The 27,543-nt window shown below is 49.3% G+C and overlaps 1 protein-coding gene across 3 annotated transcripts in view; it reads right to left on the bottom strand.

The window, feature by feature from the left end:
* Positions 1-27,543, bottom strand: part of LMX1A (LIM homeobox transcription factor 1 alpha) — a 133,039-nt gene that overhangs the window by 37,364 nt on the left and 68,132 nt on the right. For all 3 annotated transcript variants that reach the window (XM_032463833.1, XM_032463831.1, XM_032463832.1), the window contains exon 4: positions 4,237-4,469. In XM_032463833.1, the coding sequence (XP_032319724.1) occupies positions 4,237-4,469 (233 nt within the window). The remainder of the gene's footprint in view (positions 1-4,236; positions 4,470-27,543) is intronic.

The following is a 27,543-nucleotide window of genomic DNA, read 5'->3' as shown; positions in this document are numbered from 1 at the left end:
AGCCATAAAAAAGAATGAAATAATGCCATTTGCAGCAACATGGATGGACCCAGAGATGATCATATTAAGTGACGTTAAGTCAAAGACAAATATCATATGATATCACTTCTATGTGGAATCTAAAAAAAAAATGAATAAGTCACTTTGCTTACACTTGAAACTAACATTGCAAATCAACTACACTTCAATAAAAAATTTAAAAATAAATACATAAAATGTTAAGAGACAAGCAGGTTTGTTTCCCATAAAGGGAGTCTAGCCTGCACACTTTCTGGACATGGTTCTACCCTATGTTGAACCAAAACTTGTCATTTCACCCTCACTACATGGATCGGTATCCTTGGGTGTGACTCTCATTCCTTCCTTAGCCTTGTTTTTTAAAAGCTAAATACACGGAGTTTCTTTAGCTATGTACCATTTAACAAGCTAACCACGCTCCTGAAGACTCTAGTTAGTGATGTCCTGAAATGCATCGTTTAAAATTAAACCAAATAGCCTAAATGTACTCTGACCATTTAAAAAAAAGTAATGGAACTACAATGACATGTTGGAGACATTGTAGGTCTAGTAGCGCAACATATAGCCTTTTGGCTCCTATTGACTTCACAATCAATTAAAACCCCATGTGAAATTCCCTGAAAAGAGGCCCTGTTCCATATAATTACTGTTGAATGTTGGAACTCCATGGTTAGATTTCATCTTGCTGACTTTGGGCTGTTCTGTTAGCCTGTCAAAATCTTTTTGAACATTGAGAATATCAGCTGTCCCACCAGCACTCCCCGCCAGGTTTGTGTCATCTGCAGATCAAATAAACCTGCCTTTGGTGTCTTCATCCAAGCCATCAGCAAAAACATTAAAGATGACAGGTCACTCAATCATTCATTTCAGCAGATATTCACAAAGCACCTACAATGTGTACAGCGCTCAGGACAGAAACGAGAGGAGAAACTATTTGTATCGGGACAGATTCTAAAATTGTTTGCCTTCTGAAAACCCCTAATGTGAGGTGGACTTCTTTCCTTGAAGATTTAATTCAACTCATTAGGTACTTACTGATCACTTACTCTGTTGGCATCATGCTAAGCCTTGTTAAGGGAACAGAGGAATTAAAAGTTACTACCCTCTTCTTTAGAAGCTGGTCCTCTCATCAGCGAGGCTGTCCTTTGATGCACAAGACACTTTATGCTGCAAGACAGGCAACGTTTACATAACTGACAAAATGAGTGGTACAGACAACATCTTTGATTCTGGTTGAGAATTTTATGTCGTTTCATTTAAAGCTGCAAAAACAATGACAGATTTTTAGAGCTGAAAAGGACACAGAGGTCTTCTAGCACCATCTTCCCCTCCCACTTCCCCAATAATAGTTTCAACAAGTGGAGGTCTATCTCTCTCTTGGGGACTTTATTAGCTCTTATAGAATGACACTGTAACATTCCCTATGTTGAGTCAAATTTCCCTCCCTTTATCTTTTCATCTATAGTCTAAGTACTCAATGGTCTTGTTAAAGAATTTAATGAATTCTGATTCTTCTCTCTGATGTCAAGGGAAGAAAAAATAGGTCTGCTCCAACCATTTGAAGGCGACAATGATGTTCTCATTTAGTCTTTACTTTTCTAGCCTAAATATCTACAATTCCTTCATTGGACATGGTTTGGAGACCTCCCCACCCCTACATCACTCTTGTCATTCATGTCTCGCTGCCATGCCTGGCATAAAGCAAGCATTAAAGATATGTCAACTGAACGAATATATGAATAAATGAACTGGGAAGCGCCAGTTTGTCAATATCAGCCTCAAAAAGAAATGCCCAGAACTATGAAATGTGTTGCTGAAAATGTCAGAAAAGTGGACCCGTTGCAGTTTGCTAGCTCTGAACATTGTTTTTTCCATGCTACTTAGACCCAGTTTCTTCTTTGCACGTGAGGAGGGGGAAATCCACTAATGATCCATACTGTCTGTAGCCAACTAAAGTCTGTAATTGGAAAACAGTGGTGAAGACTCATACGATTGTATATCAAGAGAGGCTAGACCACAGTGTTTATTTCCACGTGAGAAAGAGTGGTATGTCCTTCTGGGTGTGTGTGTCTTTCTAAGGTCATGCTGGTACCCCGATCACCATGGCACCTAAGCCCCTTGGGAATTTGAAGGCTTTGGACTATTCTGCAGAGGAGGTCTGGGGGGTGGGCACAGCATGAAGCCTAAAGGGAAAGACAGGATGAGCTGACGTTCTACTAAGCGGAGGCTATGAAGCTCAGTTTCAGATGGGCCCAGTTATCCCCATTCAATTGTCAGACATTCGATACGTCAGTGAGACATTCGATATGTCAGTGGCAGTGTTCCCCACAGGGAGAAATTTCTCTCAAATTAAAACATCCAGGAAAACTTAAGACCAATGAGTCTGATAGGAGTTGGGATCGTCCTGGCGTCAGCTTACTTAAGGCTGCAAGCAGAGTCAGGCAAGAAGAACCCACTGGGAGGTAAAGGAAGCACCTGCCATGAAGACGCCACCACCAGCAGGCACTTGGCTTGGTAAGCTCTGGCATTTACTGAACACCAGCCTGTGAACAGACGTTTATTTTCACTCCCCCAAATAAAACCAGCAGCTAGGCATGATGATCACCATGTTACAGTTGTGGAGACTGAGGCTGAGAGAGGTTCTGAAACTTGCCCAGAGTCACGCAGATCCACGTGGTGCAGCCAGAATGAGGCCCCTGCCTGACAGCCTCCAAAGCTCCTGGACCCAAGCATCAAGGCCACAGGGCTTTGTTCATTCCGTAACAAAGACTGTATTGAGCGCCCTCAGTGGCCCGGGCCTGTGCTAAGTCCTGCAGATACAGTGGTAAAAAAGACACACACAGTCCCTCATGGGGTTAAGCCCGCTGGCGGGAACAGCAAACAGCCAAAGAAGCGACCCCCGTCAAGTGGGACCCATGCCGCGGCAGGAGGTCAAGGTAAACTCACCCAGCACGTGGGAACAAGAGTCCTTCTCAATGAAACAGGCCCTAGAAAGAAGCTTAAAGGATACGCTTGCGAGACCAAAGAGTAGGGGAGAGAGGCAGAGTGGGAATCAACTCTTGAGATTTGGAGGCAAGTGGGAGACAATGATGTGTGCTGAGTGCAGAGGAGAGTGGTCGGAGGCTCCCATGAGGCTGGAGAGACGGGCAGAGTGACATTCCAGAGGCCTTGGAAGCAGGGGTAAGGGAGGTGGAACCGGGCTGGAATTGGCAAGGCGAGGACCAGCAAGGGCACAGGGAAGTCACCTCCTCATTGGATCTCACAGATTCTTGGGGGGAAAGGGAGGCTGGGCTAAGACAAACGCTGCCCTGTAGACGGACACCCTGGGAAGGCATTCCACGCTTCCACTTGGGCAGTTTTAATCACTCTTTGTGAAACCAGCTCTAAAAGGTCTCCGAACTTCTCCCATCTCCTCTCTTTTCCCTCCCCAGGGAGGGTGGGTGAGTCTTGGGTGGGCGCAGCTAGTCTAGACCCTTTCTTTATGTGACCCACCAAGCCTTAGAGAGATTCCAGCTTTCCCACTTGACAGATGAGAAAACAAAGGCTAGTGACTGTGCAGATGGGATTATTGGTTCCAGTTCATCAGTCCCTTCAACAGCTTTATGCACCTCTACCCCAGCAGGGCTGTGTGGTACGTGCACTGTATGTCTCCCCACCTTGGACTTTGCGTTTCATCTTCTAATTTGATTTGGCCAGTGAAACATTAGCAGACATGGTATGAGCAGAGGCTTGAAATGTGCTTTATGCTTGAGCATGCCTTCTTGCATGTTTGCCACTGCCAAGAGGAGACCACACTCTGCAGCTGTTGCTTCTCAAGCCTGGACTCCAGACTGAATCACACAGAGCAAACTTGAACCTAGTTTACAGCCTAGAGCTAAGCTCAGCTGAGATGGGCAGTTTCCAGGCAACTTGAAGACATTCAGCCTAAAGCGGAACCACTTCTGTTAACCCAGAGACGTGTGAATGTGTGACTGTTTACCGTTGTGTGCCATGGAATTTGGAGGTAATTTGTTATGCAGCATCATCATGATGATACCTGACCGATAAGAGCTTATTCTGAGCTTCCAGAGAAACTTCCTGGAATGCACAGTGCTGCCTTGCCATGGGACAAGGCTGCCCTGGAGGCTGGGCCTCTAGGGAGAAAGCAACGCAGACTGCCGCCACCGCCACCGCACTCCACTCTCCCACCCCGGGCCCCCGGCCCGCCGCGGCACTCACCTGAGTCTGACGCTGCCGGGCTCACCAGGCTGAGCAGCTCCCGCTCCTTCTCGTAGTCCCCTTTGCAGAGCAGCTGCCCCTCCTTCAGGACAAACTCATCACCCTTCTGGAGCTGCCGCTCGCAGACGCAGCAGCAGAAGCAGCTCAGGTGGTACACACTCTTCTGGGCCCGCATAACAAACTCGTTGGGTGCGATGGCCTCAAAGCAGCCCCCACATTTGACAGCAAACAGCCTGGCAGCAGGAGAGAAAGGAAAGCAAGGTCTGTAAGAAAGATCCAGCTGGGACCCAGGTCTCCCCTCAAGTCAACAGCAAGAGGAACTTCCAGAACGAGGACAAGGACACTTGGAATGGAACAGACTTTAAATCCAGATGCTCTATTCCCTGAGGTTGAACCAAGGAATTCAGCTGAGTTACTCTCTCAAAGGCTTAAGAAAAGCAGGGTCAGAGGCACTGGAAGAAGTGTGAGCTAAAGCCCAGGTGTATTTGGCGTGGTCCACAGCACAGGTTTCCCAAAGGACGCTCTACAGACTGGTGCCCGGAGTTTCCAGGGGGCTGATTATTTAAACAAAATAACAATAACTAAAAGATCTGGGCCCATTCTGATCAGCATGCAAAAGGGCGGGCCCCAGAATGTGAATTTTTAACAAGCTCCCCAGGGCATTCTGAGGTATACTCTAGTTTTTGGGAGACAAACTGCATCCCAGCTCCCCAGCCTGACGTTCAGTGGATCCCGCCCAGCTCTCAGGACTTAACTCTAATCTCATTTCACTCACTTTCAAGCAGCCACACAGAGGGCGCCTATCCAGGCCAAGCAGAGGCAGTCGGTACTAGTGATGTACAGGTGAATAAAAGAAAATCCCTTCCAGAAGTGAGCTCAGGCTAACGGGAGAGACAGATACGTCTAAGAAACTGAGCCAAGGCTTGGGGAAGGGATAGAAGCTGCCTCCTGCGAATCTCCCGGGGAACAGCCTCCCTGGACAGAGGCCAGCCTGCAGGTGACTCCAGCACAGCTGGGGATTCAACGTGCACGTGCTGTCTCCCTCCTAACCCAGGCCTTGGGCCCCTACTCCGATCCTCCCGGCCCTTGGCCATCAGAAGCACATCGGAAACACCCTCCCTGATCTGCCTTCCCTCTGCCTCTCCATTTCAGAAAGCGGGGTGAGGGTGGGGGAGCAGTGCCAAGGGCTAGCACGGCTGTTTCAACACTCACAAGGGATGTGACAGCCCCAAAACAGAACTCGGGGTACCACAGCCCCGCCTCTGCCCTCTCTGTTCCTCCAGCTGCCCAATGTGGCTGTGTTGTCCATATCTGAACCTCAGGGTACCTCGGGCCCTTGAAACACAGCCCTTACTCCCCGCCCCCACGCTGGATGTCCTGCATCGGACAGAAAATGCACCCAGCTCATCCCCGGCCCCAAGTCCCTAGACACTGTTTGCCAACCTGAGCAAACTCATCAGTGCTGTAACAGGCGCCGGGCAAAGGCCCTTTGTCCCCAAGCCCTCCTTCTCCTCCCCTTCCCCTGGAATGACCTGTTAAACAGACTCAAGGCAAAGGCTCTCACACGTCCTTGAGAATCCACAGCCACAGGTGGTGGCTCCGTGCGTGTCTAACTCCTGCCCTGTCAATCTCCTCCTCTTCCTCCTCCCTCCTTCGTTTCACCCCCCCCCACTCCATAAGTTTCCCCCAAGGTGGACAAGGGATGGTTAGGGTGAGCTCAACAAAGAAATCCCACCATGTTGACTCAGGAAGGGCCAGGGGAAGTGGCGGGAGTCGCCTGGGCTCAAATCCTGAAATGGTCACGATCAGTGAGGATACAGACTGGGAAGAGGGGGGCAGTCCTGTTCCTCTCCATTCTCTCCATCGGCTCCCCTCCAACTCTGGGTAAAGACCAGGTCGACCTCTCCTTGCTGCCTTGGCTCTCGTTACCCTCGCTCACCCCGGAGCAACCCAAGGAGCAAAGGCACACGCCGTCCACCACCTGTGTGCCAGATGTGTACACAGCTGGACGGGTACCACTGTGGACCCAGCTGCCGACTACACACTTCCCACAAGTTGTTTTCTCTAAGGCTCAGACAAGCAGAGAAAAGGATTTGTTCCAAAGTCCAGGTCGTAATTAAAACACAGCCTGTCTCTTCCCAATGCCCTGGATGGCGGCCCCCATGGCGACTTCCCCCTCTGAATGCTAATGAGACCTCACAACCTGGCAGCCCGGCTGTGCCCTGGAAAGCTGAGCACGGCTTCCAGAAACGTCCAGCTCTTCTAGACAGGCATGACAGCTCTCCACATTGCCCACCGGTTAAAAACTTGCCTACCTCTGAAAGCCCTTCAAATAGTTCTTTATCTCTTCGCTGCATCTAATTCCCTCACCTGTAACAGGAGAATGACAGGATCTAGCTGGAGGGGAGGCACCCAGTGCGGAGCCTGTCCCAGCGGCCGAGCTCTCTGTCAGCTCCCCCTCCCCTACTGCACTGCCCTCCAGGGGGCAGGCAGGAGGATGGGGTGTGTACAAGGCTGCCCTGTCCTCAGGGAGCTCATGTTCTCCAGCACGAAGCAGGCTCCATGCAAGTGACCACAGGAGGGTGTGTTGAGGGTAAGTAGGAGGGGACTGGTCAGCATGGCCCAAAGCAGAGCCCCATCCACTTGGCTCAGGCTGAGGGCCACCGAATCTTCCTTCTCTTCCTCCCCAGCCCCTGCCCCCACATCCCTCTCCTTCCCTCCTCTACCAGGCAAGGGAGTAGAGACTGGCTGAAATTCCATGCAGTCCCTTGCTTCCACCCTTCCTTGTACAGCCGCAAGCTCCTAGACGTGCAGGTTGGAGTTGCGGTGAGAGAGCCGCCACTTCCAGTCAGTGTGACTCACAGCCCATCACTTGATCTTTTGCAGCCTCAGTTTGCAGAGGTGTAGGAGGCAGTAACGATGCCTACACTCCTGGATCACTGAGGATTAAATGAGAGCAGGTACAAGGAGGGACTTTGTGACCAATAAGGTAGAGCACAATTCTGAGTTACTTACATCTGCCCCGCCTCCATCTTTTCACCTTTGTGAATATTTGTTTGTTTGTTTTTGCTCCAAAGGTGGCTCTCCGTGTTGAGTTTCCTGGGCCCTGTCCTAAGAGAATCCTTCTACCTCAGCAGCAGGGGTCCTTCTGCTGACTCCGCCCAGCTCTGACAGGGCCTGACTTCATCTCTAAAGAGTGCAGCACTGACTCAGGAGATGAACGCGGGGACACACGCGTCGTGGGACCGCCAGGCAGACACACACCTTAGACAAGGAGCATCCTCTCACCACGATGCGCCGAGATCATGCAAGGGAAGGAGTGTTTCTCGTAACTGCCCTGTATGAGGCGCCCTGGAGGGCAGCCAAGAAGGAAAGGAAAGGTGACCCGATTCGGGGAGAGAGCACAGGACTTGCAGCAGGAAGACCTGGGCTCAAAGGTTCTTCTTTAACCCAGAGGCCTCTGAAAAGCCCCCATCTTTCCCTGGGCCTCCGTTTTCTTATCTTTAACGGGAAAGTACTGCCCTAGATCAGTGCGCTTCATCAAGAACTTAGAGGCTGAGCAAGGGGTCAGTCTTAGAAAGTTCCCCAAGCCTCCTCACGTCACACCTCTCAGCCACAGAGGCCACCCTGCCTGCACCTGAATCCAGGTCTCCAGACAGTGTCTCAGCAGGACACGCCCTTGCAGGGGTAATTCTCCAAACAAGTATTTTCCAGAACCATGCCGTTCACAGATCTATGTACATACACACACACATACACATATGTATATATATAATCACATATATAGATGTAATATATATCTAAATAAAACAGCTAAGGCCAAAAAAGATTATGATGTATGTATGAACACACAGACATACAAAACATACATACACACACCAGCTAAAACCAACAACTCATTCCCATTCTTTCTCTCTCTCTCCCCATCTATATAGTTAGTATAAATATATATATTTCTAGAAAGAATTTTCTTTATTTCTCTATCTATCTATCTATCTATCTATCTATCTATCCATCTATCTATCTATCTATCTCTAGAAAAGACTTTGTTTGAAGAAAGCAGTTTGCCCCTAGGGGAACGTTGAAAACTTTCCAGGCTGGATAATCTCTTAACTCCCTCCCGTTTTTATGATTCGTGCGTTTATTACAGGGCTGGGGACCCTACTCTGCAGCAAAGGAGACGAGGATGTTTTAAAAGCAGATACACAGGCCTGACACGTGAAAAACTCCTACAGAACAAGTCTCAAGCGATCAAGGCAGAGGCCAGACCTCTGGGAAGCGACGGCACATCCTGTCCTGCGGGCGTTCCAGCGGAAAGACGGAGGGCAGCCAGGACACCGTGTGGGCACCTGGGCTCCGTGCTGGTTATGTGAGCTCAAGAAAATCGGTCACCAGCCTAGACATTGGGGTCCTCACCATCAGAATCTATTTCATCCCCCAAGTTATTTTACTGCAAAGAAAAAGAAGCTTGTAACAGACAGAAAAAAGGAAACTGGTATTTACTGAACACTCATTTAGTGCCAGGAATTTTGGTGTCTCTGACATTTCTTACGTCACTAAATTTGTGAGAGAAGGGCACATGGATTATATGGACTCAAAGAGAATCTCACCTTATTTCAGCCCAGTTTGGTTCGTGAGGCTTCTCTTCCACGAGAGAAAGAGAGAGACTCTGGGACAGCAGACTCATAGCTTCTTTTTCCCAATTTCTCTCTTTTAACCTCTCTAGCACTATTGTCAGAGGAGAAATAGGCAAAATGATCAAGCCGCTAAGATGGCTGCCTCAGCTCCCGCGAGGTTTCCCGGAAGGGCCCGTGGCCCTGGAGGAGGTCCTGAGGCTCTGCTGCCCACACGCAGGTGAACAGGCAGGAGTCAGGCACCAAGTCCATCCCTTCAGCTACTCAGCTCTTGGGTCCTGAGGTATCTGAAGGGATCCCCAAAAGAGGTGCGCCCTCTATGGATTTAGGTTAAGAACAACAGTGTCTGGACGATGCTCTTTGACCCAACACCACCATGCTCTGATACCAAAAAGACTGGGAAACAAGACAACTCTTCCTAGAGCCCCATTTGCTGGGGAATTTCCAAGGCATAGGCAGAAATGTAGGCCAGTGAGGCTGGACCCAGAAAGACCCAAGGAAGCCCACCCAGAGAGACTGGGTTGTAGAAATAGTAAGACAAGGAGGCAACATGGTGTAATCAAACTCAGATCCAAGTCGCTATTTCACCACTTATTGGCTACGTGCTCTTGGTCAGGCTACAATAAAAGGACCTACCTCACAGTGACAGTGAGAATTAACTGAACTGATGCATTAGAAGTGCTTAGCATAGTGCTTAGCACATGGTAAATCCTCAATAAAATGGTAACTAAGTTGATGATGATGATGATGATGATGATGATGATGATGATGATGATGATGATGTAGAAAAGGCTGGCTATGAAATAGGAGAGAGAAATTAGTTAAAAAAAAAAAAAGGGAGGAGAGAGAGATGACAGATCATAATGTCAGAGACCAGGAGAATCAGGATGAGATAGCAGAGCATGGAAGGAAAAGGACTGCTTAGGACCAAGGCTGTGAACAATGCAAGGACGTCAGCAATCAGCTTCTCGGTAGTACCGGCTGTGGACTTGGAAGCCAGTCCTGACAGTAAAATGGAACCAGGGTCTGCGTTCTCACCTGCTTTACTGGCCCCACCTAGGGCTTGCACGTAGCCTATCCACACCGGATTTGTCTGCATTTACCCAACTAACAGCGCTGGCATGGTTGGATGAAATGCCTTCTTGCTCTCTGTGCATCAAGGTAAAATCCAAGAGGTTAACTGAGGCTTAATTTTCTTCTCAGTATCAATACACCTGACTTTTTCACCCATGAGTTCCCCTGGCTCCCTCTAGTCTCTTCACCACCTGCTCTACTGACTCTAGAAACCAGACAGTAGATTCTGTCTCATCCTCACGCCTACCCGCCAGGCTGAGGACACAACTTCCCAAATACAGAAAGACCGGAGACCACGGCAGTCTCATGCAAACCCAGATCTATCCCAGGGTAGGGGCTTTGAGACCCGTGAAGACTGAGCAGGAACAGAAGGGGAGCCCACCATTATGACACTTCAGAGGGCTCCTGAACCAAGAGCATGCTTGGAAAGACTGAGATTTTCATTAACCTGGACCCAGCGCACTGCAGACTTCCGAGGGAGCTTCTCAAGGCCTCCACACCACAGACAGCAAAGTGGGAGGATGAAAGACAAAATACGCGCGTGAGAAACCCTAATTCTAGCTCAAGGCCAAGTGGCTGTATGCTGTTTGTTCCCATCAAAATAAGAAGTCAGTGCCACTTTTAGCCTTGGAAGGCAGACGACTACAAATCATGCCGCCTTTCCACTCGCACTGACAAAACTAAGTTTTAATCAGGTGTAGGAACCCTTTGGTTTAGACACTAGGAGAGGGTGGTGGTACAGATCTTGGAAAGGCAGAAATCTGTGTATCACTCAGTTTCCACCCTCTCCACCAGGGGGCAGCATAGCAGCATTCATTAAGTGCCATGTTGACTTGGTAACTGAGGTCATCCAGGCACTGAGACAGGGATTGGCCCTAAGCCAAAACTGTCTGTCGGGAAAATCTGCTGCTGGGCGTCTGGGAGACCATGTGGCTAAAAAGAAGGAGAGATGGTGAGAGAGAGGAGGATTCAAAAGTATTGGGAACCAAAAGCATGGCTTGTGGCCTTAGAAGTAGTGACACGCGCAACCTTGTCAGCTGGCTCAAGGTCTCTGTCCTTGAGGCTGAGCCAACACCACCACAATGAGCAACTGAGCCCGTGGTCCTGGGGCGGTGGGAAAGTCTGCAGGGACAATAGGAGTGGCAGGATCTTCTATAGGAGACAGTCACAACACTCTGCAGTGGGGAGAAAATGGAAAACAATAAGTGGCTGGCGGAGCCAATCAGAGTCCCTGTCTCCCCGGGGCTCCTGGGGAGCTGTGAGAAGGACCATACAATGGGATGAGAACCGCTACGTGTGATGTCTGCATGTCCCAGAGGCTCCGTGAGGCGCTGGCTTCACCGAGAAGTGCAGGGTAACGCACATGGCTCACCACTGACGGCAAATGTCACTGGCAATGGGCAGCTTTTACCTCCAAGTGGCGGACTAAGCACTTTTCCTGTTCTCGCAGAGACTCTGCTCCAGGGCCAGCGAGGCAGTGTGGGACAAGCAGGGGCTTCTGACGTCTGACAACCTGGGTTCAAGTCTTGATTCCACCTTTGAGAATTTGAGCAAGTTACAGACTCTCTTGGTGCCTCAGTCTCTTTATCTATTAAGTGAGATCATAACTCTCTTGCAAGATGTTCTGGAGGTTAAATAAGATGATATATTTGAAGGATCGGATACAGACTAGCTGCTCTGAATAAGAGAGCTCTCTATCAATCCCCTTTATTGAAATCCACTTAACATACCTGCCCATGTAAGTATCGGTATAACATCATTTATTTCAAGACAGCTGACTGAGCCCAAAATATAACTTCATGTGGATCTCTAGGCTCTGATCTTCATTACTAGATCAAATTAAATCAAACTTCAGCAAGCCTTTTGTATGTTCTTGGAGAAGAGACCAACAGACAAAAATGAAAGCACAAACACTCGAGAGGAAGTAGGGTGCATTTCATTCGGGCAACCATGGCTATGGTCCCCCCAACCCAAGGTAAATATTGACATTAGCCAACCAGTGTTGACCAACACCCACCTTCACTACCTCACCCCCAGCATCTGGGCAGGAAGTTAGCAGCTCTGTGTTCAGCCGGCCAGAGCCAACAGTTGCTATTTGGTTAATGCTGACATTATCTGACAAATATTTGGAACAGACGCTTTCCCGGTATCACTTCAGTTCTCAGATGACTGCTTCTCCCTAAGGCTGCCGACCACGGTCTGGACCTACGCTGAGATGCCCGTAGTCTTGCTTGGGGCCCCGGACTGTCAGACACCCCCCTCCCCAACCCCAAGAGATCAGTCCCCCTCTCCCTTCATAAAAGATGGAAAGAAAGTAAGGGTAGAGAAGGAGCCATGACTACCCCTGACCACCGAGAAAGTTAAAACTATCGAGAGGACCAGCCAGCGCCTGAGGCTCAGTTAATGATCAAGACATAAAAAAGGTTATAACACAGCCCAACAAGGGGTAGAAATGTGTCGCCCAGGCTCTGTGCCCCAACCAGCTGAATGAGTGGACAGCGTGGGTCAGGCAGTGAGTCTCTCCTGCTGAGCAGCTCTCTCTTTTCCTTCCCTTTTCCTTGCTGAATCCTGGGGAGCTGCCTGCAAGTCAGGCCAGAGAGCGAAAGACTGCGGTGAAACCGTGTATTCCAATCTTCCAAGCCAGGGTGGCACAACTTGCATTATACTTTCCATATTGTCACATGGACATGCGAGAAATGACAAGAAACATGAAACAGACACAAAGAAAAATACATGTTTCCTTTTTAGGGAGTTAAAGGTTTGGTTTCCTTTGAAAATGTCAGTTTTCCTTTGCCTTCAACCTCATTAGCCTCCTGGGACGCTCTTAAACACACCCAGCAAAGAACAGAGCAAAAGGAATGAGATATTTTTAGCTGAGATTCTGGGCACAGATTCCTATTGTTCCACAATTTTTGGCTTGGCTGGATGGCACGTGGCCAATATAATGTATACGCTCACAAAGAATGTATGTTCCCTGGGCTGTGTGTGTGTGTGTGTGTGTGTGTGTGTAATAACAGTATGAAGGACAAGGACATTATTGATGATGCTTTGATGGGAAAGATTCTGAGATCCCAGCAGGGGGCAACACCGAGCTCTTCATGAATCCAATTTGCTTTTGTCACCATCACTTTTCATTATTATCACTGTGCTATACGTCCAAAAAAAAAAAAACAAACAAACAAACTACACGGTCACAATCCAAAAGCACCCCATAGAAATCAACCGATACCAACAGCCCTGTATTAGGAACTTGATGTATTCTGCAGACCAGTGGTTCTGTTCCTAAATCACCTGCTGCAGTAAGCAGTACATAACATTCAAAACATTGCCAGTTGCTCCCACGTGTAACACCTCTCCTCAGAGATCACCCACTCTTTTGGGGGAGACAAGGAAAGGCATACATTGACTGCCAGTAAACATCTCCCATCATGGCATAAAAGCCAAAGGGAGCCCCATGTAGGACTTTCCCTTTCCACGCGAGGGGTGGGAAAGGTCTCCGGATAATCTGAATTTCCAGAACGCCTTTATTTCAAAGATGTCAAAGCATGTGCAATCCTGCAGAACATCTCAGCTCTGAAGTAAGTGGTGGTGGGGAGGCGTCTGGTGTTATTACCTGATTCTTTTTTCTTTCTAAATGATCTAAGAAATTGCAGGGGGGGGGTACTGATTTCTTTATTTCGAATTAGAGGACAAAAGTTTTAAAAATAAATGGGTTGGGGGCAGGGTAGGATATAACTCAGCGATAGAGTGTGTGTTTGGCATGCATGAGGGGTCCTGGGTTCAATCCGCAGTGCCTCTGTTAAGGGGTGGGAAAAAAGAATAAACTGGTGCAGGAGTCTTTATGCATGTGTAATCTGGAACAGTATTTACCAGAATAATTACCTGATTCTATTATCCTCCTCACAGGTGGGGCATCCCTGTGGGGTACCCTGGGCACACTCCCCAAATCCAGCAGTGGCGCAGTCTGAAGTCAAAAAGCCAGGTGTCCTGAATCTCTGATGCAGCCTCTTTCCCAGAAGACTGCGTTGCCTTCAAGCTAGACTCACATGTCTTGAGAGCTCCAGAAAGGTTTCAACAAAGTCTGACCCAATGAACATAAGACAGGTTTTATTTCTTGTTTTCATTTTCACCCTTCAAAAGTTTACCCTTTTATCCTTCACCTCTCTCCCCACCCATTAAAGCCTCTCTCCCCAGCCACTGGAAGCCACCACACCCATTAGGAAGGTGTTCACCAACCAGAAAACAACTTAAAGGTGGTGACAATCTAATTTATGGGCACGCGGGGTGGGGGGAAATTATGAATTTTGCAGCATCCCTCACAAAGGAACACAAGGTCCTTACAACCAGCAAATCTTGAAAAGGAAGTTGGGAAATCCAAATGATAGATCATTCTGGAAAGGGTTTTATTCATACATTGAATAAATAATTATTGAGTGTGTACAAGTCTAGCTGCTCATATCAAGGCACTGTTCTAGGTGCTAGAAATGTAACTGAACAAACCAGGTAAAATCCCAGCCCTTGGAGTTTACATGTGATTGAAAACAGACAGACACCAGAAAAAACGTCCGATGAGGGCAGTGGATTAAAAGGAAGGCAGAAAAGAGGATGGGATGTGCCAGGGTGCGGAGTTGTTAATTTTCACTGAGCAGCTGATGTTTGAGCAAAGATCTGAAGGAGCTGGTGAGCAGTGAGCCTTACCACTGGCTGTGGGAAGAGCATTCCAGGCAGAGAGAACAGCAGGTGCAGAGGCCCTGGGGCAGAAGCACGACCAGCATGTTGGGGAAAGAGCATGGAGCCCAGTGGGGCTGGATGACATGGCAAGGGCAAAAGTGCCAAGAGCCGTGACAGGAGAAGTCACAGGGGAGACGCTGGACAGGCCAGAGAGGACCCTGCAGGTGACAGCGGGGACTTCAACTCCCCGCCCGAAGCACCAGTGGAGAGTGTTTTGCAGAAAAGTGACCTGCTAGATGAAGTTCCTTTTTTTTTTTAATTCACTGATGTGAAATTCACATCAGGTATTTTAAAGGGAACGATTCAGAGGCATTCAGTACCTTCAAAGTGTTGTGCAAGCACCATCTCTATCTCATTCCAAAACACTTCCCTCACTCCAAAATGAAACCCCTTACACATTAATCCGTTTCTCCTCCATCCTCCCCTGCCCCCAAATGTGGGCAACCACCAAGCCGTGCTCTGTCTCTATTGATACACCGGTTCTGGATACAGAGTATCAATGCACCCATATAGTGCACGTCCTTTTGTGTCTGGCTTCTTTCACTTAGCATGTCTACTATGTTCATCCACCTTGAAGCATGTTTCAGAACCCCATTCCTTTTTACGGCTGAGTAATATTCCACTGGATGGCTACACCACATTTATTTATCCATTCATCTACTGACGGACATTTGGGCTATTTCTACCTTTTGGCTACTGGGGACGGTGCTGCTAAGGACACACGTATCCATGAACTTGCCTGAGTACCTGTTTTCAGTTCTTCGGGGTATATACCTAGGATTGAGTTTTAACAGGATCATTATCAGTGCTGTGTTGAGAGCTATCTGTGTGGAGGGCAAGGTCAAAAGGAGGAGAGCCTTTTGACCTTAGGAAGTTTTTGAAATACTCCAGGTAAGAGGAGACAGAGACTGAGGAGAAGTGGGCAGGAGACAGGAGCAAAAAGACAGGAAAGTGCAGTGGATACCAAGTGAAGTCAGTGTTTCAAGGCGACAGGTGGGATGAACCCATCAAACGCTGCTAACAGATCCAGGAAGATGAGGACTGAGCACTGACCACCACAGGGCTGGGACACGTGGAGGGGAGGGAGGGGGCATGGCTGCAGGGGGTGCTCGGTGGAGTGGAGGGCATTCAGATGCAAGAGAAACAGCTCTTTCAAAAAGTTTTGTGAACAGGCACAGAGAAAGGGGGTGATGGATGGAGGGGGATATAGGGACAAAGGATGGTTTTAATGGGAGTAATGGTGGAATGTCTGCCGATAAGAATGACGTGGTCAGAGAGGAGTCTTCAGGGTGTACATGAGAGGTGGGGGAGAAGCGCAGGAGCTGGAGTGACATCCACAAGTGAAGGACTAGGGATCCCATGGGGTCCAGCGAACACGTGGAGTGAGCACCGGCCTTAACTCAGAGCAAGCTAAGCCTCCTGGATGCTGCAGGTAAAATCCATACTGAAAGGACCCCGAGCCTGGACCACTCTGGATTGTTTGATCTAATCACAAGGAAAGCCACGCTTAAGTCAAAACATCACACAAATCAAAGCGCTAATGTTTGATCATGTATACGCCAAATAATTTCCCTTTGCCTCAGACTTTTACTCTCCCTGTGATGTTCTTGGGCTAACGTTGAAGCCACAGTCATGAGTGGTGGAGCAGCCAGCTCGGGAGTGAGTGGAGAGACTGGATACACCAAGCCCTGCACCTTACACAATGTGCAAAACACTGAGGTCTTAGGAATGGCTGTGAGAGATACTGTCACTGTCTCAGTGGGGTGGCTTGTAAATATTCCCACATCTACCACCAAATCTACAAATAGGAAGTAAAGCGGGAGGGATGTTAAAATATCTTTTAATAATATCATTTAAAGGGCAATGAGAGTGTAGTGGAAAGAGCACTGAAAGGCCCGAGTTTGAGATCCCACTCTACCACTTATTATCTGTGTGACCTCAGTCAAGTTAATTAACCTCTCTGAGCCTGAATCTTTCACCTGAAAGATGGGGTGAATGATACCCACATCACTGGTTTTCAGCAGCGAATGAGGGGACATCTCTAAAAACAGTTTTTAAAACAGTCCCTGGTTATCCATGTAACCTGGCTTTGAGGGCTAGACATGCCTCCTATTTTTACAAAAAAATTTGAAAGCTATTTCAAAGACTATATGACAAGCAAAAAGAATCCCCAAGAGGGGAGCCGTGCTTTCTCTATACTGGACCCAAAGTCAGAGAACAGGACAGAGAGAAATCCCCAAAAGCTCAGGCATATGTCCTCTTCAAGAGTCTAGACTCATTACCTCACCCCTGGCTGAGCCACCAAAGGCTCACCGAGAGCTACTCAGAGATGGACTTCCTGTTTCATCATTTACTCCATTATCTCTTCAAGCACACTCAGTCCCTTGGAGGGTTGGAAACAAAAGAGGGCAAGACAGTGAATCTAGACTCTCCATTTGGAGACTGGCTCCAGAGGGTGTTACCTGTCCCAGTGCTGAGAGCAGGGGTGCATGGGACTATCCTGCTGAGAACCAGCTTCTCAGAGCCTGTGTGGACGGCTCTGCACATCCATCCCCGCACCAGTGATCACCAGGTCAGAGTTCGGCAAACTAACAGAATAAATGTGGGGACCTCCCCTGTACCCAGGGACATCAGGGTTTCAGACCCACCAGACACCTCCCCGAGTGACCCTCTAGATCTTTCTGCAGTGATGTACAGGTCCTGTATCTATGCTGTCCAATATGGTAGCCATCAGCCAACTTTACATGCTCCTGGAGAACGAGCACTAAGATGCTTGAAGGTGAGGCAGAAGCAGGAATATACAAACCCTGCTGTGTCCCTATTCACAGTCTCATCCTGCCCATGACTACATGGCATGGCACTACACCGGGTACCCAAGCAGGACAATGGAGTCAACACACGGAAGACAGCGGGTAGGAATCTGGAGAGAACCCTGATGACAGGGTTGAACTTCCAAACCAACATAGGAATTCATCCCTCCCAGTTTCTGTTAAGTGAAAATCACTCTCCTGTTGGTTTAAACCCCTGGTCGGTCACTTTCATGTTACTTGCAGCTCAATATCCACTAAGTCAGAGAGTTCACCTGGGATTTGGTCATGGACCTGATCTATGCATCCTATGCCAATCAAAGCCTGTGGATCCTGCAGGACACCCAACCGTGAAGGAACAATGTCTCAAGAACACAGAGCTGGGCAGTGATCAAACCTGAGAAGCAAAGGTCACTGAGGTCATCATAAAAAGGAAGAGAACCACACTTTGGCCTGCTGCTGAGCAGACAGAAACACCTGGAAGGAAGAGGATGCGCCAAGCCAGAGGGAGCGCCCAGGGCCCCTGCTGACCCATCGATGACCACTCAGCGCGCCGAGCGTGTCAGTGATCTGAATCCAGTGGGGAGGTTCCGCCCACCAGCTAGGCCCAGGGCGTGACGAGCTGGGCGCGTTCCCTGCCAGATCCTCGCTGCCTATCATCCTTTACGGACACAAAAACAAATTCCACCATATGTTAAAGTTAATTGCAAACATTTGCTGCTAAAGAGAACTCCATTTTTCAAGAGCCCACAGAGATCCGGTTACGCCAGTGGCTGAAGCTCCAACCAGCCTCATCCGCTCATCAGAAGCAGCAGGGCCAGCGTGAGGGTGGCAACCACATTGGGGAAGGGACCCTCACTCATTCCTCCCTCCCCTCCCATCCCGCCTGTCCCCACCTCCCCTGGGCTCAAACGCGTACACACCCCAGGTCCAAGAATGTGCCACCCCTCCATCGACACAGATGGAAAACCACGGCGGGGGGAGCTGGAAGGACGGGGCTGAGGGGTGGGGAGAGATGATGGCAGGGAGGGGCGGAAGGATGAGGAGGGCCTGGGAAGTGAGCTGGCTGTGTTCCACTGTCCAGTGATTGCTGAAATAAGAGGCACAGAGAAACCCAGAAGCCCCCAGGAGGCCCACAGCAGTCGGGCTGGTCTGCTAGGGGTCTGCTGGGGGCCTGTGAGTGATGGTTATTGATGATGTGGTTCAGGAAGAGGCTTGTGAGGGTAAACCTGGGGCTGACAAGGCCCTCGGCTGAGAATGCAGCCTGGGGAAGTCCCCAAACAGCGCGGATGGCTGGAAAGAAGGCAGGACTTCCATCTTCCATGAACATCCTTCCATGGATCACAGAGAGGCATTTATAAGCACATCCCTGGCAGCATGGAGAGGAAATCGGAGGATTTTCTGAAGCTCAGCCCAGGCATTGCACCCACATTCCCATCTGTCCCTGGAGAAGCATTCCATGGTTTGGATTTGCACCAGCTCAGCTGGAGACACGAAGTGGGAGGAGCTGCGGCGCCAAGTGCTCTCGCTCAGGTACGAGCATCATTAAGGTTGAGTGAGGAGCGTTCCGTGCACTTGCCATCTCGGCAGGTCCAGTGTGCTGTGTCCGGCTGACGGAGAACTCGTTCTGAGCAAGCTCTTGCAGGAGGGATGTGTGAAGCCATCACCATCACTGAGTGACCTGTCATACCAGAGACTCATCCCCAAGCCTTTCCAAAGGGTGAGTGGCATGTGTGGCCTAATGAGGGGAGCCTGCTTGGCCAGATTCACAGGGACCCAATATCACCCTGGGGCACCTCCTAACAGCAAGTCCCGAAATACTCTGCATCCATATGAAGACAATTCATCCAGCAGGTGCGAATGTACAGCGGACTCAAAAGAGAGAAATCTGTCAAGAAAGGGAGGTCAACCCTCAGGGATCCTTTGGAGCCCGTCCACTCAGGCAAAACTCACCTTCCTGTCTGGGCCCCTAGACAATGAGCACCTACCTGCCTAACTCTGCTGGTTTGTCTTTTGATATGAACATTGCCACCACCAAACACCTGGCAGTGTTTATTATATATTATCTTATATTTATTACATATAAAGCACCCACTGTACTGAGTCACCCCGTGCTATGAGTATCACTAAAGCACAGACTGTCCCTTACACGGGCAGGTCTCACATCTAGTCGGGGGCTCAGAGCACAAGCAGGGGGAAAGCTCGGGGATGATACAAGAGCCGAGTGGGAGTTCAGGATGAGGATGCAGGAGGGCATTCAGTGGAGTGATGGCCGCAAACCTGGCAGCCCAGAAGAGCACAAGGACCACAGAGCGATGCCAGTGGAGACAAGAAACAACAAACACTAGCATCATCACGCCCAGGACCCTCCTTGAGGCACTAGAGGAAGTCACTATTCCTCATGACCACCGTGAGTCAGACACAATTATCATCCCCATCTTACAGACGAGGTTAAGCGAGCATGACCTCACCCTAGGCTGACTGTGACGTATCGACCCCGAGTCCTGGGCAGTGCACACCTGCCTGGGTTCCCACGATGACTTTTTCTCTCTTCTCTGCTTTTCAGGTCCAAGTACGGCCTCCCCTGGCCATCCTCCACTCCCGTCCTCAGTGCCGCCACACACATAAGTGTTTGCGTTCTCATCTTCATGTTCTAAGAACACTTTACACGTCTACTTCGGTTTATGTCGCTGAATTGATAAATACGGACTTATATCTGTCTCCCTCACCACATCGTGCCCCTAGAGGAGCAATACTCTTTTTTTTTTTTTTTTTTTTGGATCCCCAGCAGAGAGCATAGCACCTAGCTCCGTAGTACAGTAGGTACTTAATCACTGTTTGTCAGATTGAATTGAACTGAATTGAATTGAGCTAATTTGGGGTTTCGGTTTTGGGGCACAGAAGTCAGGGCTTATTGCTAATTACCTCTTAGAAATGAGGAGTGAGCACACTGCCCTTGGCTAGTCCACCTTCCTAGCGCGGAACTCCAGGGGCAAGTATTTACCACAGAAATCAGAGGTGGCAGCGGGACTGGTGGATGGCCAGCACCCTCATAAAGAGCTGTGGGACAGTCTCCAGCCACAGATCCAGGGCTGCTGACCACCTTGAAGCTTTACAGCACTGCTGCCATAGCGGTCACGGGTGTAACGCACCATGGAAGCCAAAAAAAAGAGAGAAAGAAATTCCCCTAGAGGTGAAAGAAACATTGGTGGGAACCCATTCACAGGCAAGCGTGAGTTACTTAAACTTTCCGAGCCTCAGTTTCCCTATCTGTAACATGGAGATAGTAACACATCTCAGAAGGTCATGGGGAGGATTAACTACAGCAATAGAGACTGAGCTGGAGCATAGTAGGTCCTCACCACCTGACAGCAATTCCCATTTCCTTACCTGTTTTTAGGAATTCTAGGATCATTTCATCTTGCCAGAGTGAGGTTTTTTGTGGTCTGATTTCAACTTTTAATTTGAACACACTAGACCAGGATTGGTAGGAAGTCCGGGGTTAATGGTGGAAGGAACCCTATGGGTTCCAATAAATGAGGCTTCTCATTGATCAAACGCAACCAGACTAACATCTGAAATTGCCACTGAGGGCTGCAGAGCTCAGCTCCTCCCAACTTCACAGCCCCCGAGGTCCCGAGTCCCAGACTGGGCTTCTGGGTCCCTGCAAGTCACTTGTTTGACTTTGTTGGTTAATACACTAAGGGGAGTTATTCATCAGCAAGTGTAAATAATATGCCCCAACCAGCAGCCGTCTGGGCTCTGTAGAGAGTCCAGTGGTCTGTGAGAAATGCCCCCGGAAAAAATGCCAAAGGGTGTCACACTCAACCTGACCGTGGGGACAGAGGTCTCCTCGCTTCCAGGTGACTTCTAACCACATCACAATACCTTCCTTCACATATACCCCTGCCAAGTCCCGCTCCTCAGCCCTCAGTATCATGCCCCTGCCCCACGTCCAGGCCCTTGGCAAAGCCCCCTCCTTTTTTATATAACAAATCCAGACGTCAAACACCCAGTCATCCTGCTCCAGGGAACAAACAGGTGCTGGGGAGGCAGCAAAGCCAAATGCTCTTGAATGGGGGTGGGGGTGAGGGGGCAGGTGAAAGGGGAGGGAAAAGAGTGCGAATGAGAAACTACAGCCTCCAGGACAGATAACTGGGAGAAATGTGCTCCTGTCGCTCTGGTTTCTAGAACATCCATGGTGCCTCTGTGTGTGTGTGTGTGTGTGTGTGTGTGTGTGTGTGTGTGTGTGTGTGTCCTCCCTGCGAGCGTGAACACCAGCCAGCTCAGAGAATAAGAGCAGGCTGGGGCTGGGGCTAGGCAAGGGAGGAAGCGGGGGAGGGGGCTTGAGAGATGTCGTGTAGGAGAGAGGGAAAATCAGCACTCCTTCTGAGCGAGTCATCCCCACTGCCGCAGTCCTGAGAAAGCACTTTCTTTTTTTCAGCTGACGTATAGTCAGTTACAATGTGTCCATTTCTGGTGTACAGCATCATGTCCCAGTCATGCATATATATACATACATATATTTGTTTTCATATTCCTTTTTCATTAAAGGTTATTACAAGATATTGAATATAGTTCCCTGTGCTATGCAGAAGAAATTTTTTCTTATCTATTTTTATATACAGTGATTAACATTTGCAAATTGCAAACTTCTCGCCAAATTTAAACCCCTCTGTCACAGCCTATCTTGGAAAACCCTCCCTGCTTTTTCCTGCCCCTCAAGAGGTCTTAATGCAGAGACAAGCCCCTCCTTTTCTGATAACAAGAGCCTGCTGGGATTTTAAAATCTGACCCTTGCCGACGAAGAGCTCTTGAAACATAAAAAGATTCCAGCCAGACAGCCCAGCCCAAGAGGCAACCACCCCTCCACCTCGCCCCTTGGACAACATAATTCCACATTTGTAATGAAAAGCAAACATTGTTTTTTAAAAGTGCAACTGATGACAAGCTTCCTTGGTTGAAATAAATCCTCAGCTCTTAGGAGAGGGGTTGGAAAAAAAGGGTATATTCGTGATTTAAGACGGAGGATAAGAGTAAGATTCCGCAGGTGAGTATACTTTATAAAGGATGCAGGAACTCCATACTTGACATTTGGTACCGTTACTGTTCTTGTGCAGAACTCCAACTTACAGGAGGGGAAATGGGGCATGAACAGAAGAGAGACAGAGAGAAGCAGAGGCAAGGGCCTCCACGGGGCCCAAGATTCGGGCACTGAAATCTTTAATCTCAAATTCAAGGCGTGCCACAACTGTGTTCATGATTCACTAGGCATGTAGAGAAAGGACACAAATGAGCATTAAAAACTGCAAGTAGGATGCAACGGTGAACAGCTCTCGGGACCTATATTTGACTGTCTGGGTCAGGAATGGTGAGTGCCTGCTGGGGAAGGGGCCATGGGGCTCACTGGTGAGAGCTGCAAGTCGCAGAAGGTGTGGCAAGTTTGCTGGGGCTGCCGGAACCCTGAATGCAGGGCAGGCCCGAGTGGGAAGACACTGGAGACAGGAGGAGTCGGGGTCAGAAAGGCTCTGTGGGAGGCACGTCCACTCGATGAAGTTGTCTTGGCATCTGCCCACCTCTCCGCTCTCTGCCTGGGCTCGCTACCAGGAGTGCCAGCTTCAGGAGGGCATCTCTGCCAATTCCTTGGCTCAGGAAGGGGCCCTCCAGGGCCGGGGCAGCATCAGGGGAGACTGTTCAGGGGCCACAAACAGCATTCAGACCAGGGAAAACATCACTTGTTGGGTCTTCGTCATCTCACACTCCCCCTCGCCACGGGCAAGAGTATGTTCAAATCAGAGGCAGATCTAACGCAGGTTGTCGCTGCTCCACGTGAATCCCGCAAAGCACCCGGTTGCCCGGAAAACCCAAGTCCTCCTTCACTCCACCAGCCCTCTCTGGACTTCAGGTGCCATGAATCTGCCCCCCTCCATCCACTGTGGCCACGGGCAGGTCTCATTCCTCCACTGGTGCACTCCGTCCCACACGGTACCCAACAGCACCTAAAATGCTCCCTGCTAGGATGGCAGAGTAAAAGGGAATCTGTTGTCTTTCGGGGCAAGAACCCAGCTTCTTCGATTGGCTGGGTGGCATACCTGAAGAAATAAAGTGGGATTCTTATCCAGGGGTCTATAATTGGGCATCAGGAGGTCTACGAACCCCCAGAAATTGTATGGTTTTATGTGTAAGTGCCTGTGTGAATTTCTGGGAATGACTGCAGTAGTGATAACGTCAGTTACCAAGCACTACTTGCTATCCTAAGGGCTTAACACATATCAGCTAATTTAGCCCTTACATCGGAGATACAAACTGCTTTCATCCTCCATTTAAAGATGGGGAAACAGGGGTACCAAGAGGCTGAATATCCTGCCAAGGTCACAGAGCCAGTCAGTGATGGAGCCGGGATTCAAACCAGGACATCTCGCTCCAGAACCCGCACCCATAAAACCAGCCGGACGTACGGTCCCAGTTTACTTCACCAAGAGGTCTGTGACCTCACCCGGCATAACCATCTCGAAGGCATCCAGCTATCAACACCTAGCACGTGGCTGTGACCTATTCGTCTCTGCAGGCTGAGAATCCACAACTGCGCCAGGCACCCAAGAGACACGGCAGCCGCTCTATGAAAGAAGGAATAGTGACGGGGGAAGGGTATATAGCTCGGTGGTAGAGCATGTGCGTAGCATGCACAAGATCCTGGGTTCAATCCCCAGTGTCTCCATTAAAATAGTAATAAATAAATAAATAAGCCTAATTGCCACCCCCAACCAAAAGAAAAAAAAAAAAAAAGAAGGAATAGTGATGATCATCCAGGCTTTCCTTCAGCATCTTTCTTCTGCCTTTCAGAGCAGTCCCTTCCTCGCACTCTCTCACTTCTCACTGGCACCTCCATCACGCCAAGCCTTGCATCAACACAGGAGTTTCACTGCCACAGGAGTTCTCTCTGCCCGCTTGCTGCATCCTGCCTCTTGCCCATCTTCCTTCTCCACGAACAGTCTCTCCAAATCTCACCAGTGGTCCCTGAACCCGGGACCAGCCTGCATCACCTGATCTGGGACCACCTCCTGCTTTGGCACCTGGACAGGAGCCGGCAGAACTGGCTGACATTCAGCACACAGGGGAGAACTGTGCGTAAAAAGCCTTCACCCAGAGAAGGCTCGCCTGCTGGGTGGCAGTGCCCAGGCCCTGAGGGAGGTATCGGAGCATTAACCCGGGACGCAGTGCCGAGGGCCCCGAGGGTGGGGCGTGAGTCTTGTCATCTGAGGCTCACAGGGAACCTCAGCCGCGAGGGTACCAGGAAGGAGACAAAGGAGGCAGCTTCCTCTCTGTTTGTGAGGGCCTTCTCTGGAACTTCAGCCTGAGGAGCTCAAACTCCCATCAGCAGCTATACATCCTGTGGGCATTCTGCACCTTCCCCTGTGTCTGTGAGTTCCTGACCAGAATTAGGAGCCTTTCCACTGTGGGCTGCAAACTCACAGACCTGTCCAATCATGGCTGACATTGGTTATTCCCTGACAGGGACTCTGTGGTCCGGGAGGAATCAGCGGGTGGAGACTCTATCCAGTGGGCAGGGGCCTCATCCCTGAAAACCAGCTCTGCGGTCAGCACGCACTGGCCGGAGTCTGCTTCCTGTTCCAGCTGAGTCTTGGAAGAAGCACCTGAGGGCCCAGCTCGGTGCTGTCTTCCTAATGACGATCCCAGGGAAGTATTTCCAGGACTGAAGTGCATGTTAGCCCTCTCTCTTGCAGGCTCCTGCACTGCAGGGAGACTGGGCAGAAGATCTCAGGGAGAAGCTGACATTAACCCCGTCTGCAAGGCTGCCCTCCCTTGAGGGGAAGGGGGTGCTGATGTTTGATTCATCTGTTTTCTCAATGCAAGAAGCTCAGCTGCTCTATGCCTCAGTTTCCCCTTCAGTTAAATGGGTCCATGCCACCTGCCCAGAACCACATCAGTCAGATCAGTATCCAACAGCCTCCAGAAGCAGCAGAGGGCAAACTTATCCTATGATGAGCATCTCTATAATAAAATAGACTTAATGTATTTTATACATTATATAAAATATATTTATTTTGCATATTATATAATATGTAAATGAAATCTATACTAAAATATATTATATAATATATAATAGTATAATAATACAGATATTATTTTATACATATAATGAAATATACAATAAAAGCACTTGTCATACTAGTTCTGACAAATGACCAGTCTGGTCCTATGCAGTGGCGTCTCTCCACATCGATAAACATATCAACTGGCCCCAAAGACTCTCAAGCAGAGATTTGGAAGGAGGGCTGGAGCGAGCCGTTTACATGACCCCTTTCCATCTCATGGTTCCCCTCTCCCCGGGGCGGGCAAGTGCTCGTTTTACTGCCTGGCAACCAGACTGGGACTAAGCTTGCTAAAATATGAGTGTTTTTTTGGCTGCAGTACCAGAGAGCCTGCAGCCCTACGGAGAGAGAAAAATTGAACACACCAGGCCGTGGCTCCAGAAAGGGGAAGAATTAGACTTCACACCGAGCAGGCTGAACCATGGCATTCTTTAGATAATGCTTAACAAACCCCCAAACAAAGGCAGCCAACTTAGCTGCATGTTCGTAAAATGTATTCTCAGCAGATTCGGGCTCACTGAAGCACCAAGTTGCTGTGCAGCCAGGGTCCCCAGCCTAAGCTTCCCGTTTTTCCGTGCTGTCCCCCTTGTCTAAATTCCTGCAGATTCTGCCAATCAGAATTCCTCACTTCGGGCTCAGGGGGGCTTAGCAACCAAGGTAAATGGTGGTGCTTTTAAATTCGATCCTAACCCTGGAAAAACAACTGCCCTCCACCCCCAAGCCCCTTACTCTGATAAGGCCAGTCCTCAGCACTTTGAGGGCTGACTGCTTAGAGGCAAAGGAAGGGCGTGGGGTTCTGGGATTCACCTCCGCGTCTCACCTCTCACGTTGATTGCACGGCGGAGTGGGCGGTTTGTGACCGGGATCGTGAAAGTTCCAGTTCGAGGTTATTTCATTTTTGGCGATGCCGCTGTCGGTGTGATTTTTAAACCATGGTTATCATTAGCATTACCAGCATTTGCGCACCCACATAGAAAGCCAGCTTGATAAACCAGCGGGCATGCTTTTGTGGTCCAGCCCCTGTTTCTACTGCAGCATGTAGGGGGTTAGGGAGAAAGCGCAAAAGGCCTGGAAGCAGGCTTACAGATCTGAGATCAAACACAACCATCACTGAACCCCACTGTTACTTAGCACGGCTTGGTACCCTCCTTTTGATGCCCCTGTGGCATCCCATTTATCCTGTACCCCAATGCCCCAGGATCTGTGTATTAGATCGGCCCTTTTGCAACAGTTGGTGGAGAATAGGAGTTTAAGTTCCGGAGACTAGATTGGGGTCCTGACATATGGACTGTCTGCAAATTTAATGAGATCAACACTTTTCCTGCAGGAGAAAGCACCTCTTCACTCCAAGATATTGGAGAACTGGCCCTGGTGGCTAGAGCCCCACCACCGTCCCCTGCTTACTCTGGGACCTCAGGCAGGATTCTTTGGGAGGGACCTTCTCCATGAAATGAGAAGAATGATCCCTACTCTCACTGAACTTCAGGGGTGAATGGGAAACGGAGCAGAAAATACTTTCGGTGCTTCTGGAAAAAAAACAAGAGAGATGCAGAAATGCAAGATACTAAGCTTTCTTAAAAAACCTCCCAGACTCTAGTTCCTGAAGACTCTCACATGTAGCTTCCCTGAACCTTCATCTCCACTGAAAAGTTGCAGCTAAGAAGTGACCCCAGCCCCAAATCACAGACCAGACTTGGGAGCTGAGGTCTGCTTGCACTGGTGACCCAAAGGCTTATGGATCCAGGTCCGAAGATTGAAGAGATGACCAGCACAAACACAGAGGCCAGGAAACACATCAATCACAGAGTTTAACAAGCAAGTCCAGCTCCAGCTCCAGGAGACAGAACAGACTCCAGGACTGCCAGAGGTGAGGACAAGGGAACTTTCAGGCTGGCCACCGATGGAGCAGATAAGCAGACTTGACAAAGGATGACTACAACGGTGCAT

The sequence above is a fragment of the Camelus ferus genome, chromosome 21 (assembly GCF_009834535.1).
Source record: "Camelus ferus isolate YT-003-E chromosome 21, BCGSAC_Cfer_1.0, whole genome shotgun sequence".
Taxonomy (NCBI): domain Eukaryota; kingdom Metazoa; phylum Chordata; class Mammalia; order Artiodactyla; family Camelidae; genus Camelus; species Camelus ferus.
The sequence above is the reverse complement of the archived record's forward strand: the minus strand, read 5'-3'. Positions and strand labels throughout refer to the sequence as shown.